The sequence below is a fragment of the Scheffersomyces amazonensis genome, assembly GCF_036850825.1.
Source record: "Scheffersomyces amazonensis strain UFMG-HMD-26.3 chromosome Unknown RJT21scaffold_3, whole genome shotgun sequence".
Taxonomy (NCBI): domain Eukaryota; kingdom Fungi; phylum Ascomycota; class Pichiomycetes; order Serinales; family Debaryomycetaceae; genus Scheffersomyces; species Scheffersomyces amazonensis.
Window position 1 is genome coordinate 1,478,258 of NW_027042743.1, and position 18,791 is coordinate 1,497,048.

Sequence of the window (18,791 nt, forward strand, 5' to 3'; positions counted from 1 at the left end):
GGTCTCTTGATACTTCGTTTTCTTTCAAGTTTGTCGAAGGGTCCTTAGTCAAAGCCGTTCGTCAGGGGGATTGGTTATTGTTGGATGAAATCAATTTAGCATCGCCGGATACTTTAGAAAGTATTGCTGATTTATTACTGGAATCCGTAGCTCAACGATCCTTACTACTTACTGAACGAGGTGATGTTGAATCTATTGCTGCTAGTCCTGAGTTTCGACTCTTTGGATGTATGAACCCCTCCACCGATGTAGGTAAACGAGACTTACCTCAAAGTATAAGATCACGATTCACTGAGATATATGTACATCTGCCTGATCAGGATATGGGAGATTTACTTGCAATTATTGATAAATATATTAGTCGATTTGCCTTAGGTGATGAATGGGTAGGCAATGATATTGCTGAACTTTACTTACAAGCCAAGACACTTTCTGCTACCAATAAGATTGTCGATGGGGCCAATCAAAGACCTCATTTCAGTATTAGAACCTTAACGAGAACTCTTGTCTATGTCCTGGATATTGTTAGTATCTATGGCCTTAGACGGTCACTTTATGAGGGGTTCTGTATGTCATTCCTAACGTTATTGGATGCTACTTCAGAACAACTCTTACAACCTCTTATTGCCAAGTATACGGTGGGAAGACTTAAGAATGTCAAATCCGTAATGCACCAAATCCCTCCTCAACCATCGAGAAATGGACTGCAGTATGTTCAATTCAAACATTATTGGCTTAAACAGGGTTCTGATCCAGTAGTTGATCAACCTCATTATATCATTACTCCATTTGTAGAGAAGAATATGCTTAATTTGGTTAGAGCCATAGCTGGAGAACGATTTCCTATTCTTGTGCAAGGTCCTACTTCGGCCGGTAAGACTTCGATGATTCATTACTTGGCCTCTATCTCGGGTCATAAGTTTGTTAGAATCAATAATCATGAACATACAGATTTACAAGAATATTTAGGTACTTATGTATCTGATTCATCTGGGAAGTTAACCTTTAAAGAGGGGGTCCTTGTAGAAGCCCTTCGTAAGGGGTATTGGTTAGTACTTGATGAATTAAATCTTGCTCCTACTGATGTTTTAGAAGCATTGAATCGATTATTAGATGATAATCGAGAATTGTTTATACCAGAAACTCAAGAAGTAATTCATCCTCATCCCGATTTTATGATCTTTGCAACTCAAAATCCTCCGGGATTATATGGAGGTAGAAAAGTATTATCTCGAGCCTTTAGAAATCGGTTTTTGGAATTACATTTCGATGATATTCCTCAAGATGAATTGGAAATCATCTTAAAGGAACGGTGTCAAATTGCTCCATCTTATGGTAAGAAGATTGTCGAAGTGTATAAACAATTACTGGTTCAAAGACAACTGAGTCGACTCTTTGAACAGAAGAATTCCTTTGCAACTCTTCGAGATTTGTTCCGATGGGCTCAAAGAGAAGCTGTAGGCTATGAAGAATTGGCAGCCAATGGGTATATGTTATTGGCCGAAAGAGTTCGGAATCATGAGGAGAAAGTAGTGGTTAAACAAACCATTGAACGAGTTATGAAAGTAGTTCTTGATATGGATGCTTACTATGAGAAACTTGAAGATAAAGCGTTATTTGCAGTAGACTCTTCCATAGTTTGGACTAAAGCCATGAGACGGTTGGCTGTGCTTGTGAGTACATCGCTCAAGTATAGAGAGCCCCTCTTATTGGTAGGAGAAACAGGATGTGGGAAGACTACTGTATGTCAGATTCTTGCTCAGTATATGAATAAACAACTTATTACGGTTAATGCCCATCAGAATACTGAGACTGGAGATCTTTTAGGAGCTCAAAGACCAGTCAGAAATCGAGCTGAAGTTAGTGGACAACTCTTACAGAAATTAGCGGAGTATTTCCAATTACTGAGTTTATCCGATGTCACATTAGATGAACTTTTAACTCGATTTGATCATGAGAAACATCACGATGAAGACATCACTCAGCTTAGAAATCGGGCCAATGTCCTCTTTGAATGGGCCGATGGACCTCTTATCCATGCCATGAAGGATGGTCAACTCTTTCTCCTCGATGAGATCTCATTGGCTGATGACTCTGTGTTGGAACGGTTGAATTCCGTTCTTGAACCAGAAAGAACCATCCTTTTGGCAGAGAAAGGTACTGATAACTCTTTCATTGCTGCTAATGAAGGATTTGAATTTCTTGCCACTATGAATCCAGGAGGTGACTATGGGAAGAAGGAGTTATCGCCTGCTTTAAGAAACAGATTCACAGAAGTATGGGTTCCCTCTATGGAATCATTTGATGATGTAAGAGAGATAGTTCTGAATAAACTTGTCAATAAGGTTTATGTCGATGCCATTGTGCAGTTTTCTCAATGGTTTGCTACTAAATTCGGTGGTGGGAATGCCTCTAGTGGAGTTATATCTCTTCGTGATATTCTTGCTTGGGTAGAGTTTATTAATAGTTGTAGTGAAACTATTACTGAACCTGTAGCTCTCTTGAATGGAGCATGTATGGTATTTATCGACGCTTTGGGTACTAATGCTACTGCCCATTGGGCCGAGAATGAAGTCAAGTTGATGGAACTTCGGGCTGAATGTATACGAGAATTATCGACTTGTTATGGTACTGATCTCTTACCGTATTATATCAGTTCTGTACCAGTGACTCTTAGTGATACTCAGTTAACCACGGGGATGTTCTCTATCCCAGTCATTGGTGATGGAGGTGCTTCTTCATTCAATCTTCTGGCCCCTACTACGGCTGCTAATGCTATGAGAGTAGTTAGAGCCATGCAAGTAATTAAACCTATTTTACTTGAAGGTAGTCCTGGGGTAGGGAAGACTAGTTTAGTATCCGCTCTTGCCAAAGCTACTGGACATGCGTTAGTAAGAATTAACTTATCGGAACAAACCGATCTTGTAGATTTATTTGGATCGGATGCTCCAGTAGAAGGTGGTACTGCTGGACAATTTGCTTGGCGTGATGCTCCTTTCTTAAGAGCCATGCAATTGGGTGAATGGGTCCTTCTTGATGAAATGAATTTGGCATCTCAATCCGTTCTTGAAGGGTTGAATGCATGTTTAGATCATCGTGGAGAAGCATATATTCCTGAATTGGATAGAGCGTTTCCTCGTCATGCTGACTTTAAAGTCTTTGCAGCTCAGAACCCTCAGTATCAGGGAGGTGGCCGTAAAGGGTTACCCAAATCATTTGTTAATAGATTCAACGTGGTGTATGTGGATACGTTGAAGGAAGAGGACTTGAGACTCATTGCTCAACATTTGTATCCGCAAGTGGATCCTATCCAAATCAATAAGCTTATCAGTTATGTATCCCAATTAGAACAACAGGTAGTGGTTCAACGGAATTGGGGAGCTTCAGGTGGTCCATGGGAATTCAATTTAAGAGATACTCTTCGATGGTTGGAGTTGTATACCAGTAACAGTATTAATGAGTCTGTATCGGTGGCTGATTTCTTTGCTATGATCATTACCAGTCGATTCAGAAGTCACGACGATAAGCAGAAAGCTACTGAGTTGTTTGTTGATGTGTTTGGTCAATTACAGACTCATGATAACTACTGGAATATGAGTAGTAACTATGTCCAGAGTAGAGGAGCATATATGTTAAGAAATACTAATGAAGTGTTTAATGATAGTCTGAATCAAATGGCATTACAATGTAACTATTCTGCCATTGAGACAGCCATCCGATGTGTTAACCTCAACCTTCCACTAATCCTTACTGGACCTACAGAAGCAGGAAAGACAGAACTTGTCCGATTCCTTGCCCATACTGCAGGGGCCAAATTAGAAGAGTTTGCTATGAATAGTGAAGTGGACTCAATGGATATTCTTGGAGGATATGAGCAGGTTGATCTTACCCGAGAAGTCATGAAGGTAGTAGACATTACTCAAGGGGTAGTTGTCCATATCCTTAGTCAAGTACTTGTTGAATCCCTCGAGTTGACTGCCGTATGTTTACAACTACTTGAACATATCACCCAGGGTATCACTATATCCAACTACCACACTTTCCATACCTCCTTACACCATTTGGTTCACAACTGTGACAATGACAATGTCAATGTCCAATTGACTCAGGTGTATAGCCAATCAGAAGCACTTTTAAAGAAACTCAGAGCCAAGCAGTCCATTAAGTTTGAATGGTTTGATGGACTCTTAATCCGAGCCGTCGAGTCAGGATCCTGGCTTGTGCTTGATAATGCCAACCTCTGTAATCCATCGGTGCTTGATCGGTTGAACTCTTTGTTGGAGACCAATGGTTCATTGATTGTTAATGAATGCAGTAATCCAGATGGGACTCCTCGAGTCATTGTACCTCATCCCCAATTCCGACTCTTCCTTACTGTCAATCCTAAGTACGGAGAGTTATCTCGAGCCATGAGAAATAGAGGGGTCGAAGTATTCTTAGAGGCTATGCCTGAACGGACACTGGAGTTTGACAATGATGTGCTTAGCCATAAGACTGCTCTGTCGTATCTCCCAGTCACTGAATCCCGCACTCGTCTGTGGGTCACAGTTGATGATGTTCTTAGCAGAAGTAGTGTTACTGCTAGTTCTTTGGACATGTTCAGTGCTGTTCTGAGTGTACTTACCCTCACTGATTGTCAGCATATCGATGCCTGGAAGAGTACAGTTCTCAACAGCTCAGAGTTTCTGCAACTGTACAAGAACACTGCCGTGGACTTGTGCAATTTGGTGCAGTTTATGGCCACTCGAAACGTTTTGAATGTTATTGGTAACGTCTACTCTACTTCATTATCTGCCAATAGTGTAGTGGCCAATAATTTGGCTGCTTATACCACCACTCAGTCTATCCATTTACTTGTCAATGAGTACTTGAACACAGCGGTGCTGACAGTGGCTCCAGAGTCTACTATGGCTGAGTCTACCGACTTGTTTCTGGTGATTATCAATATGATTCATAGTCAACAATTAGTAGACATCACCCAGGCTAAGGCTATGGAAGCCAAGATTAGTGACTTGTCATATGTAGAGAAGTCAGCAGCTCATCTTTTGGGAAGAAACATTAAGGTACCTCCTCGTTTAGCTGTTTTCAAATTCTTGAAGGAATTGGTTCTGTTCATTGATACCGTGTTTAATGATAGTTTACACAGTATATTCACTGATAAGTCAGTGTATAAGGCACTTGTCCACTTACAACTCATGTGGCAGGGTTTATGGACCAGCAGTCATACCCAGAACGAATCTCAAGTTCGTATCTATCAGGATATGGTAGTAGAATGGAGTAATAGTTGTCAAAGTATTGAAGTTATAAGTCGTCATTTACCTCAACTTAATCTGATTGTAGCCGAGTTTGGACAACGTCTTCAACTCACTACTGGTCAGTCAATGGATACTCTTTGGTCTGCCTTTAGAAATAACTATCCTCATACTCATCAGGGTTGGACAGATGCCTTGATGTTATTTGAACTTTGTCATCAATTTGATGAAGTAGCCAAGGCTCAATTTGTTGAGTCTAGAAGTACCATTGATGAGTTCAGAGCCATGATAGTCGATGTGTATCAGTCCATAGTTCAAGGAACAATTGGATCACCTGAATTTGCCGCTTTATATGATACTTTAACTAAGGGTATAGCCAACTTGAAGGCTGTATCCGATACATTTATCATTACCAGACATAATCACTTTGAGTATGAATTCTCTCTCATCTGCTGCTATCTCAGATCGGCCATGACCTTTGGAGGTGATAATGAAAAGCTTATTCAATTGAGCTTTATGGCTTCTACTCCTACGCGAGAATTGCTTGGTCTACTGACTTCTGATCAATTTAGACCATATCCTGCTGTACTCAGTCATTCCTGGATTCAACAGGATTCATTCACTGGTCCTTACTTTACCAATGGACTCGCCCAATCTTTATTGAACAAGGTTGCTAAGCTTGGAGGTCAGCCTGGAAAGTACTTACCACAAGTGCTTGTGGATATGAAGACACTCATGGGAGAACTTGGAGGTAATTCTCAGTCGATTCTTACGAACCAGACTCAACTCTTTGCTCATATTCTTGTGGTATGGATCACTAAGTTTGCCGAAGCTCATGGGGATTCATACGCCCCTCATGATTTGCAATATATCTCTAGTTATGAATATACTGGTGAGTCTATTGCCACTTTGATTGAAGTATTACTTAAGTCCACCAATTCCTTCTTTTACCTGGTGATTGAGAAGTACTTGGGACCCTCCTTATACCTTGTGAGTGGCTCTGGTTCAAATACTTCCCGCTTGGGGAAGGCCTGGGTGTTGTTTGCCTGTGGAGCTCTTCATTTGTTTGTCCCTAGCTCTTCTACTGATCCTGCTATCAGGGAGTATGTCCACTTCCAACAGTTTGAGGATCAGAAACAGCATCTCACCAACGTGATAGATGCCTGGAGAGTGGTTAGGACTGTTCGCAATGGTGATGAAGTCACTAAAGTTGAAGATAGTCTTGCCAAAGTAGAGGACTTGGAAGTGCCATTAAAACCCAAAGTGTTTAGAAAGAATGAGTCTATTGATCAACTTTTTGAAGAATGGAATGCATTTATGGAATCCTCAGGTGATGAACAGGCCATTGCTGACCTTTTAGAACAGACTGACCAGTTGTCAGACTCTGATTTGGCTTCTCAAATGTGTCTGTTGTTACAGAGAAATTCATCTCAGTTTATTGTCCGTTTACAGACAAACTATCCCTTATATGCCGATATAAATGATATTGTGACTGGGTACGTATATGCCCTCAAGCTTGGATTCCAATTGATTCAAATAGCTAAAAGTGTAGAGGTATCTAGACACTCATTTGATGGAGTTTCTGCTGTAGATGCCTCAGTATTCTTGTCGCCTTCTCACTTATCCAGCTTGTTCTATAAGGGTCAACAGCTCAGTAAGGAATTAGGTATTGATTCCCATGCTCCTGAACAGCTCATGCTCTATTTTATGAAGCTTTCGTTTGTTCATGATGATCACCAGGTGCTTGCCGAATCGCTTCGATCATTATACTACCGTTGGTCCTTGAGAAGAATGAAAGAAGAAGAGCTTAATCAACAGAAGGGTAGTTTGTATAAGCATACCCAGGTCGATGAAGATGCTGAAGAAGACTTTAAGAAATTATTCCCTGATTATGAACAAGTTCTTGATGTGGATGCTACTGCCAGTTCCAATGGCGGTGCTGCTACTAATGCCTCTAGAGATGATACTTATTATATGATTGCCAAGACTTATATGGAATATTTCTTACATCAAGCAGTACCAGACATAGCTGATCTTATTAGAGAAGGTACCAAATTGGTAAGTGTCAGCGAATCTCGAAGCCAAATGAGTGCCTCTGTATTATCTTCAGTCATAGCCGAGATGTTTGATTCCTATACCAACTATCATACTCCTCAGACAGATTTCAACTTCTACCGAGATGGATCTACCACTGAGTTCAAGCGGGCCACTGAATTAGTCAGTAATTTGTTGGGGTACGTATTGAAACTCTTGGCAGAATGGCCCGAACATGCCACTCTCCAGAACTTGGCTCAAGTAGCTCAGGAGTTCCTCTTATTCCCTCCCAACTATTCCATGACTCGAGTGTTACAGAAGATCGAGCAGTTGTATACATACATAGCCGAATGGCAAAAGTATGCCTCCAGCCAAGTGTCTCTCAAGACTCATTTCGATGAGTTGACTCACTTGATAGTCAGTTGGAGAAAGCTTGAGTTATCGACATGGAAACAACTCTTTGACTATGAAGAAGAAGAACTTAAGAAACATATTGGGAAATGGTGGTTCCACTTGTTTGAAGCCATCATCATCCCCACTTTGTCGGGTGAAGAAGTTCAAACTAGTTCACTCTTGAGTACTCTCAACATCTTTATGAGTAAAGCTACATATGGAGAGTATGAGTCTCAGCTTGAATTATTGAAAGCTTTCAATAGTCACATACATGTTATAGCCCCTCATGGACCAGTCGATACTTCTCTTGCCAACTTTATCAGTTTCTATAATCAATTTACTCCAGCTATTAAAGAATCCTTAGCAGCCAGTAAACTTAAATTAGGCAAAGATATTACTGAAGTTATACTTCTTGCCAGTTGGAAAGATGTCAATATCGATGCTCTTAAGCAGAGTGCTCGTCGGTCTCATAATAGTTTGTATAAGATTGTTAGAAAGTACCGTTCTGTACTTTCTCAGCCAGTAAATGATATGGTGGAAACAGGACTTTCTGGTAAGGTTGAAGAACCAAACTTAGTCGTAATCCCTCACATTGTTAGCAGTGTTCGTAGTGATGAGTATCAGGCGGTATGCTTACAAGTGGCATCTTTTGCCAATAGACCTAAGAGACTCCAGAACTTATCGATGGTTGATAAGAACATGACAGTTTATGTCAAGCAAATCAATGAGGATACTGTACCATCATTGCTTGAGTATGCCAATGAGATTGTGGATCAAATGAATGAACTTAAACGTGAAACTCCTGCCACTGCTACTGAAAAGAATAAGAAGTTGGTGGCTAATCTCAAGACCCAAAAGAGGAAGTTACTCAGTGACACTTTGAAGGAATTGAGACGGATTGGAGTCAGTACCTCCATGAAGAAAGAGACCCTTGGCTTCCAGCTGAGTGTGGTAACCATCATGAGCAACACCTCAGTGTTTGATGACAGTTTGAATGGCTCAGACGTGTACTACTGGCGTATTCTTGATATGCTTCCTCGACTTCGTGCTGCTGTGGGTAGTGTATCTGAAGATGTGCCACCGGCGGATGCAGAGAGAGGACTTGCAGCTGCTGAGAATCTCTTGCATACTCTTATAGTGCAAAGAGATCCTCTCAGTAGTCTTGCAAGAAACGTAACTGAGTTACGCAAAGTGTATACTCATCTCCAGCATGTGACTACTACCACTACCCAATCACTTATCAAGACATCTCAGATAGAGTCTATCCAGCTCACTGTCAAACAGATCAAGTCCTTTATTAACTATGTACCTAAACTCATTGATTTCTGTATTCATGTGGGTCAGGCTGTAGCCAGTAGTGGCCATAGTGTTACACTTGCAGTGTTTGATACTTTTAAGAGTCGATTTGTCAGTTTCCAATCTCAAATTGGTGGTATCACTGGACCGGTGTATACTGAGCATGAACAAGAAGTTATTGAACGGTTCGGTACGGTCTATACTGAGTTTATGGATGCTTTACTGATGTGGAAATCTCAGTATCCTACAACAGCCTTTATAGCTGACAGTATCATTGGGTGGTGCCACAACATCAAGCTCAACACCTCCATCACATCCTCTACTTCGTTGACATCCCTCTCGACTGTCACACAAGTAGAGCAATCCCTTCGGGACTTATCCAACTCCATCTTAGTAGCTGTTCAACAGGCCACTGCCGTTAATGACGGTACTATTTCGGAAGATGACGACAAGTGGTTGGCTACGTCTCAACAGAGACTTATCAAATATGTTAAGGCCCTTCATACGCAACGTATTATTAGTCGACTTGAATCAGTTATGAATGATTTATGTCATATCGAGCACGGTAGTGAATCCTCAGTGCAACTGGTGGCACTCATCGCCGTGACGTTACCAATAGTCGAAAACTATTTACAATTATGTCAAGTTGTACTTGGTAAAAGTCGACAAAATTACTGGGACATGTCGAAGTCTACTTATGTTCTTAGTAGTGCATTACTTGTCTTAGCCACTAAAGGATTCTGTGCTCCAGAGCCTCCTAATGAACAGAAACAAGATGAGAATTTACATGATGGAACTGGATTAGGAGATGGAGAAGGAGCCACCAATGCTTCAAATGATATTGAACAGGATGATGACTTGACGGAGGATGCTCAGAAACCCAATGAGGATCAAAAGGAGAAGGATGAAGGAGAAGAAGACGACAATGAAGCCGTTGATATGGAAGGAGATATGGCTGGAGAGTTGGAAGAAGCCAGTGATCAAGAAAAGGAAGATGGAGATGAAGGAGACGATGAAGAAGAGTTGGATGAAGAAGTAGATGATATCGATGATCTTGATCCGAATGCGGTTGATGAGAAGATGTGGGATGAAGAAGCCAAAGAGGACTCGAAGGAGAAGGAGTCTGATGATGTGGATAATGCTCAAAATGATGATGAAATGGAAGCCAATGAGAATGAGGATGATGCGAAGAGTGATCAGAAGCCGAAGGAGGGAGGCGATGATGCGGATGAAAAGAATGAAGAAGGAGAAGAAGAAGAAAAAGAGGGAGAAGGAGACGAAGAAGAGGAAGAAGACGTGGGCGAAATGGAGGACGAAGTGAACCACGACGAAGGAGAAAAGTTGGATGATCATGTGCCAGAGACTGAAGTATTGGATCTTCCAGATGATATGAATTTGGATGATGGAGACGAGCCAGAACAGGAAGACAGCGAAGAGCCCGAGAAGTTTGACGACATGGACGTTGACGAGAATGAAGAAGAGAAGGAGAAGGAAAGAGAAGAAGACCATGAGGCTGAAGGAGAAGAAGAAGCTGCTGAAGACGCTGAAGATGCTGAAGGTGAACAAGAAGCTACTGAAGATGCACAGGTCAATGAAGATGCCAACGAAGACCAGGAAGAAGGAGAAGGAGAAGACCAAGAGCCACAACCAGAAGAAGAAGAAGAAGCGTCTGTGGTCAAAGACGAAGACAAAGAAGGAGGCAATGATGGCCAAATTGATCAAGAGACAGCCGAAGGAGCAGATGGAAATGATGACGACAATAATGATGTCGACATGGAGTCTGCTGTCAAGCAGGAGTTTGGAGATAAAGGTGAAGGAGCCGATAACCAAGTGACTGATGAGAACAATGACATTGGAGCCAGTGGGTCTGCATCTATGGATGCTCAACAACAAGATATGAAAGAAGAAGCCAGTCCTGACGATGCTCGAGAATCTGCCAAGGAATCTCTTAAACAATTAGGAGATGCACTTAAGGAATTCCATCGTAGAAGACAAGAAATCAAGGAAGTATATGAAGAAGAAGAGACTGCCAAGACAGAAGAAACCGTGGCTGAAAGACCCGATGAATTCCAACATGTGGAAGGAGAGAATGCTGACTATGATACTCAGGCACTTGGAGCTGCTGATACTGATCAGATCCAAAAGATTGATGAGGATATGGCCATTGATGATGAAGAAGTTGACCAGAATCAAGAGCCAGTTACTGAAGAAGCCCAAGACGCTGGTGAAGATATGGAAATAGATGAAGCTGAAGCTGAAGAAGAAGAAGAAGAAGCCGAAGCTGATGCAGATGCAGAGAATGCGTCTGGTGATACTTCGGGACAAACCAAAGGAGCTTTGATTGGTGAAAGAAGAGATGTGAAGGATGACATCAGTACACTTGTGGATGACGAGATGGATGATATCATTGAAGAAGAAGCTGCCAAATTCCGAGATATCACCATCGATTCAAGTGATACACCACCAGTAGACATTGAACAAGCTCGTGAGCTTTGGAAGCAGAGTGAACGGGCCACATTAGAGCTTTCTTCAGGACTCTGTGAACAACTTCGACTCATTCTTGAACCGACTTTAGCCACCAAATTACGAGGTGACTATAAGACCGGGAAGAGACTTAATATGAAGAGAATTATTCCATATATTGCGTCTGACTTTAGAAAGGATAAGATTTGGTTGAGAAGAACCAAACCATCCAAGAGAGAATATCAAATCATGATTGCTGTAGATGATTCTAAATCTATGAGTGAAAGTAAATCTACTTCGTTAGCATTCCATAGTATAGCTTTAGTATCTAAAGCTCTTACTCAATTAGAGAGTGGAGGATTATCAGTAGTAAGATTTGGAGAGGATGTTAAAGTAGTTCATCCATTTGATAAACCGTTTAGTCAAGACACTGGACCTCGGGTATTCCAATGGTTTGATTTCCAACAATCAAGAACAGATATTAAACAACTCTGTAAGAGTTCACTTGATATCTTTGAAGCCAGTCGAGCCTCTATTACGGCCGACTTGTGGCAATTACAGATTATTCTTTCCGATGGAGTATGTGAAGATCATGAAACAGTTCAACGACTTGTTCGTAAAGCTCGAGAAGAAAAGATTATGATGGTGTTTGTAGTTATGGATGGAATTAATAGTAATGAGTCCATCTTAGATATGAGTCAAGTAAGATATGTCAGTGATGAAGCCGGAGGAATGAGTCTTAAGGTGGATAAGTATTTGGATAGTTTCCCATTTGAGTACTATGTGATTGTCAGAGATATAGCTGAGCTTCCCGAGATGTTGGCCTTGATTCTTCGCCAGTACTTTTCTGAGTTGGCACGTTAGGGGTGTGTATAGTAAGTGTATATAGAATTAGATTAAAAGTAATTATCAACTATTAGATAAAAGTATATTAAGTATTCTGTATTAATTGTATTACTATATAGTGTATAAAGTATAACTACTACTACTACTTCACTACTACTTCATTCTTATTCAACTTGACTCGCCCCAAACAGATAGAGATGTCATCCAACTTCCCTCCCACACTCGAATTATTCCCATACTTTTCATGGGGTAAAGCATTAACCTTCTCATTATATGGAGTATATGCAAAATCATCAAAGGCAACTTCTTTAGCCTTGAGGAGTAATTTATTGGCTGCACTACTAAGACTATCTTTCTTAATGTTTAAGAATTCATCCAAATAATGTACAATCTCCCAATCATATAAGTTATCGGAAAGTCCATCCGAACATACTAAGATGATATCATTTTCTTTAAGTTTAAAAGATTTAACCCATGCTGCAGAAGATGGTAAGATAGTTAATGTCTGAGTTCCAATCTGTTGTGGACATAATTCAGATACCATTTGTACTTCATTGGTCATAACCACTTCTCCATCTCTAACCACATAAAGTTTGGAATCTCCTATACTGATCATTTGTAAGTATTCTCCACTAAGCATCCCCAATATGAGAGTCGAAGAACCTTGAAGATTCTGAAGATCCATAAGATGCAGAGTGTGTAAGAATGAATCATCCAAGATTTGATTAATGTCTCGTCTCTTAAGTAGATGCGGTGAATGACTTATCCGATACTCAGTCATGAGTCGTGAAAAGGTTTCTACCATCGATCGAGACCAGATTCCTGAAGAACATTGATCTTCTCCTTCCTTATCTTCCCATCCCGACACTCCATCGGCCACGGCTAAAATGGTAGGAGACACCAACATAGTATCATCACCTGCCCGAATAGAAAGAGTATCAGATGGTGAACCATGAGGTCGTCTTCTTGGTAATAAAGATGTAAGTTGAGTTGGTTCTGTTAAATCAGATAGTGAATGAATTAATGGGAGAGAACTTATACTGTGATAAGCAAATGATGAATAGGCAAAGTCGAATTTAAACTTATCATTTCGAATCACCTTCCGCATCTGTTCTCGAGTCACTACTGGATATTGAATGTAAGGGATTTCTATATCTTCATCATCAGCGATGACATCGGGCTTTCCAAATGATAAAAAGTAATTTCTGGCACCATTAAACAAGGTCTTTGAACTGGAATTTCGCACATTCCGTATGGCCCCATGTGTCAGTATCTTAGGCACTATCAGTCTAAGTATTTTCATCTATTTATTGGTGAATACAACTAGTAAAGATGATATGTGGAGAGGATGGTCCGACCGGATTTTGTAATTCGGTCTAATTTTGCGCGGCACAAAAATATTTTTATTTATTTATTTCTTTTTTTAAATATTTTTTTAAGCGCAACTTCGGAGTTTGCACCCACTCCGAAGTATGGCACAACACTTCCTATTTGGGACATTTATTAACTATATACTTCTCATAAATACTCTACTCAGCCACAACAGCATCATGAATCACTCTGTATGGAGGCGTGAAACCAGTATGAAGTTGGAATTGTCTTTCACCTTGATTGACTAACATCTCTACGCCTGGAATTACACTCCATTGATATTTCTCATGAGCAATTCTCATCACTGGAGTTAATCTAGGCTTATAGGCCGCTTCAATAAGAGTTGGAGTAAATCCTCCATTCTTAGTAGTACTACCATGATATAAGAATCTTTCTAATTTATTAAGTAAAGTTTCATCAACTGGTTTATCGGCTGGAACACATGATACTACTAAAGAAACAGAAGCAGCCGCTTCAACTTGTTCAATGGTTTCTAAGATTTGAATATTATAATCAGCTGGGAATGATTCCTTAATTTCTCTAATCTTAGATGAAGTACGATTAATCATATAAATGATTTTACATCCCATATCATGTAAGGCATAAACAGCAGCACGAGAAGTTCCTCCTCCACCTACAACTAATCCATTGACATTAGAATTCTCAATATTTGGAACTCCATGTCTAGCAAATGATGTAGTAATACCTACCCAATCAGTATTATCACCATATAATTTATTTGGATCATTAGATGAACGTATGACTGTATTAACAGCCCCGATCAATTGAGCAGCCTCTGATAATTCATCAACATGTTTAATAATATCTAATTTCAATGGCATAGTCACGGCTAACCCTCCGAAATTCTTATCCTCATGAATCAATTTCTTAACTGCAAGTGATGCATCATCAGTTTCAAATCTATCAAAAGTATAAGGAATATTTAATTTCTTATAACCGGCATTATGAAGATTAGGAGATCTTGAATGATCCACTGGTTTACCAACAATCCAAAACTTCTTTTGAGTAAATCCTCCAATTTCGGCATAAGCCTTATTGATTTGGTTTATACTAAGTAATCCAGATGAACCATTAGTAGATTGTTTAGGGATTAAATCATGAGTTACAGGAGTAAATACTGTATTTAATACTCGAGATAATTTCCCTTGTTCTCCTCGATTTATAGCAATTAATGGTTTTAAATTAGCAGCCGACCGGAATACTTCTAAATCCAAATTATCTTGAAATGAAGTAGCAGTTCCCACTAATTTAACTATATCAGCTCCATAAGATACGGCTTGATTATACTTATTTTTCCATTCTACATTAGTCCATTTCAATACTCCGGTATTATCATAATGAGAAATAATTATCCGAGTAAACGCTTTCCTCTCTAAGATCTTCTCAATAAGTGAATTAGGATAATTGGATTGAAGATCCAAGTATTCAACTCCGAGTTTAATTCCCAATAAGAGTAATTCTTCAAGTTGTTCAACTTCATGATCAGGGAACAACCCACCTTGAGATTCAGTACGAATAGTATAAATGATCGGTAAATTCACATACTTTCTTAAAGTAGCTGTTTGATCAGCCACAAAGGTCTTGGAATACTTGTTTAAACTATCAACTCTTAACTCAATGGCTTCACTTCCAACAGCTATTTCTTCTAAATGTTCAGCTACATCATTTAAATCTTTAAAAGTTAATGAGACAGCAGCCGATCTCTTTCTAGATAATTCAGATACTTGTAAACCAGTAATGGTTTTAATATAACTAATAAACGAATTTCTTAAATGTTTGAATTCTAATTCATTATCACAATGAGAAGAATAGAAATGATAATTGGAACATTCATGATACCAATTCTCTCTTCTAATCCAAACATCTTTAATTTCATTAACATAGGCTGGTCTAGTCGTATCGGCCGATAAGAAGACTACAGTTTCATCTAAATCTCGATGTAAATGTAATACAATTCCTCCTTGTTTAGTATAATCTTTTAAAGTATTTCTGGCATCTTCTCCTTCAACAATTCCTCCTCCAGTCGATATAACATAACCCCGAGATTTCTCAGTAAAGATTTCTTTAGCAATAGCAGCTTCTTTACTTCTGAATTCTTCCCATCCATATTGTTTAATAAATGTTCGAATATCAGTGCCAACTCTTTGTTCAAATACATCATCTAAGTCTAAGAATTTAAAGCCAAGGAATGTAGCCATCCACTTGGATAATGTTGATTTACCGGCTGCTCTCATTCCAATAACTATAATGGATTTATCACCATTGGCATGTTTATCAATGAGTAAAGATGAATCATCAGCATCAAAGGGTAATTCATAACCATCAAGTTGAATATTAAATTGACTATGAAGGGTATCCCACCATCCTGGCCATGTCTTCCCAGTACATGATCTTTCTTGAATTAATACGGGTTGGTTACAAAGACCGGCCAATAAGGAAAATGACATGGCCACACGATGATCATCATAACTTTTAATTCCTCTCTTTTCAGTTGAAGGATTAACTAATTGTTCAAGTTTAACTCCTTGAATTTCAATTCCATCCGGTAATTCGTGGGCCTTAACTCCGAACTTGGCTAATTCATTAACCATAGCTGCAATTCTATCACATTCTTTAACTCTTTGATTAGCAATACCAGTAATGGCAGTAGAATTTTTTCCATCATAAGCAACAGCTGCTACTACCGATGCAGTTAAAAATGCATCTGTCATTGGTTCCATATCAACATGAGGTAAAGGTTTTAAATGACCCAATGGAGGTCCAGTTACTGTAGTAGAAGTAGCTGATTGTTCCACTATACATCCCATAGGTTTTAATACATCCACGGCAAATCTGGCATCTCCTTGTAAAGATGAAGATCCAATATTTGGAACTGTACATGAAGTACCAGTTAATGCAGCAAACGCAAGAGGATAAGTTGCTGATGAAGCATCTGATTCAATTACATATTCTTGAGGATTCTGATAAGTGCCCTTTGGAATAATATAAGTGTATTCTTCAGTGAGTGATTGCTTCACTTCAATCCCAAAGGATTTCATCATAGCAATAGTCATATCAATATACAATACTGAGATTGGTTTACCACCGACTAATTTAAGTGTAACTTCTTCTTCGGCATAGGGGGCACACATTAAGATTGAAGAAACATATTGAGAAGAAATAGTGGCAGCCAATTCAATTCTTCCACCCTTTAAACCACTTCCTGCCTTAATAACTAATGGTAAAGATCCTTCATTGTTCAAGTATTGAACTTGAGATCCATTGGCTCTTAAGGCATCGACCAATGGTCCAATAGGTCTTTGTTGCATACGAGCATTCCCTGTTAAAATAACATCATCTAATGAATTCTTATTAGGTTTAACCAAAGTAGCCACACTAGTCAAGAATCTAGAAGCAGTTCCGGCATTACCCAAATACAATTGTTCATTAGTAGCAATAAAGTTACCTCCATTACCTTCAACTACAATGGTTTCTCCATTATCTTCAGTAGTTATCTTGGCTCCTCCTAACGCAGTTACAGCATCCAACATATGTTTAGTATCATCAGAATGTAATAAATTCTTAATACGAACTGTACCTTTACCTAATGAAGCTAAAATAAGGGCACGATTAGAAATCGATTTAGATCCAGGAGGAATGATTACAGTAGAAGATTTAAGTGACTGATCCTTAAATGGATGAACTAACACTTCATCAGTTAATACAAATCCTAAATCTTGTTTACTAATTTGATGAGCCTTCAATTGATAACATCTACCAATGGATTCAAGTAATACACATCTGATTTTACTACCATCATTCTTCTTATCAATAGCCATTTTCTTTAATAAAGTATCTAATTGAACATAATGACGTTTATTACCAACTTTCTTTAAGAATTCTTTATCATCAATGGTTACTGGTAATCCATAAGCCACTAAACATTTGGATAATCTGGCAACGGCTACTTGAGATAAAATACCTAAATATCTTGCCAATTCAGCTTCTTTAATCATACCTACAGAAACACATTCTCCATGTAAAGCTTCGGGAGTTAATACCGCTTCAATAGCATGACCAATTGTATGACCGAAATTTAAGAGATTTCTTAATCCAGTTTCCTTTTCATCGGATGAAACTACTTCGGCCTTAACCCGAATGGATTCCAATACTGTTTTAACCAATTCATGTTTAATTGATTCAATATCAGGAACTTTAGCTGTAACTACTTCAAGGAATTTCTTAGAGAAATTCTCTAATCTGGTGAATTCTTCTTCATTCCAAATAGCTGCAGTCTTTACAACTTCAGCCATCCCATTAATAAATTGTCTAGTAGGTAATGTCTTAAGAAATGATACATCAGCAAATACATATTCTGGTTGATAAAAGGCTCCGACGAAATTCTTACCTAATGGAGTATCAATAGCTGTTTTACCACCAACTGAAGAATCTACCATAGAAAGTAAAGTAGTTGGAACTTGAACATATCTAACCCCTCTCATAAATGTAGCAGCAACAAATCCAATCATATCTCCAATAACTCCACCTCCAACGGCTAAAATTACTGTATCTCTGGTACATCCTTGTTGTAATAAATAATCTTCTACAGCCGCTTTGGTTTCTCTACTTTTATTATTTTCACCTGGTGACACTTGATATTGAAGAAGTCTGGATTCTGGCCTTAATTCTTTTAATTTACTAGCAAATAGTTGAGTTAATTTACTAAATGGTTCAGTTCTTCCCATATTAGTATCGGTAATTATCACATAAGTTGAAGAAGCTTTGGTGTTAATTACAACTTCAACTATATGGTCCTGGATGCCGTACCCCACATGAATGGTTTCGGCACCCAAAATGGACACTTTCTCTATAGTTGACATGGCTTAATGACTTAAACTGTACTACTAGTGGTTTAACACTTGTGGTAATTTTTCACTTTCGGCCATACTGACTCACATTTTTTTTCACCGACGTCACGTGTGTACGCAACCATCAACCATCTCATAGGGCCGTTTCCGGTATCTCATCTAGACGATAGAATCAAATGTTACAGAGGGTTAGTGGAGTAGTTCGATGGAGAGTGGAGAGTGAGGTGAAGAATTGTCTAGTGGAGTATGTAGTGTGTATTATACAGTG

General features: G+C 39.2%; 3 protein-coding genes across 3 annotated transcripts; 1 reads left to right on the forward strand and 2 right to left on the reverse strand. All coding sequences in view use genetic code 12, as the record gives it.

Moving 5' to 3' along the window:
• The first annotated feature begins 231 nt into the window (after positions 1-231).
• On the forward strand, positions 232-12,375 carry MDN1 (AAA family ATPase midasin). The gene has a single exon (XM_064881770.1). It carries the CDS (start codon positions 324-326, stop codon positions 12,300-12,302), a length of 11,979 nt encoding a protein of 3,992 aa, XP_064738759.1. The 5' UTR covers positions 232-323; the 3' UTR covers positions 12,303-12,375.
• PTC8 (Ptc8p) lies at positions 12,376-13,679 on the reverse strand. Its single transcript, XM_064883357.1, has one exon. The coding sequence runs from the start codon at positions 13,585-13,587 to the stop codon at positions 12,427-12,429; it is 1,161 nt and encodes a 386-aa protein (XP_064738760.1). The 5' UTR covers positions 13,588-13,679; the 3' UTR covers positions 12,376-12,426.
• Positions 13,680-13,682: 3 nt separating this feature from the next.
• ARO1 (Aro1p) lies at positions 13,683-18,552 on the reverse strand. Its single transcript, XM_064879821.1, has one exon. It carries the CDS (start codon positions 18,533-18,535, stop codon positions 13,814-13,816), a length of 4,722 nt encoding a protein of 1,573 aa, XP_064738761.1. The 5' UTR covers positions 18,536-18,552; the 3' UTR covers positions 13,683-13,813.
• Positions 18,553-18,791: the final 239 nt, after the last annotated feature.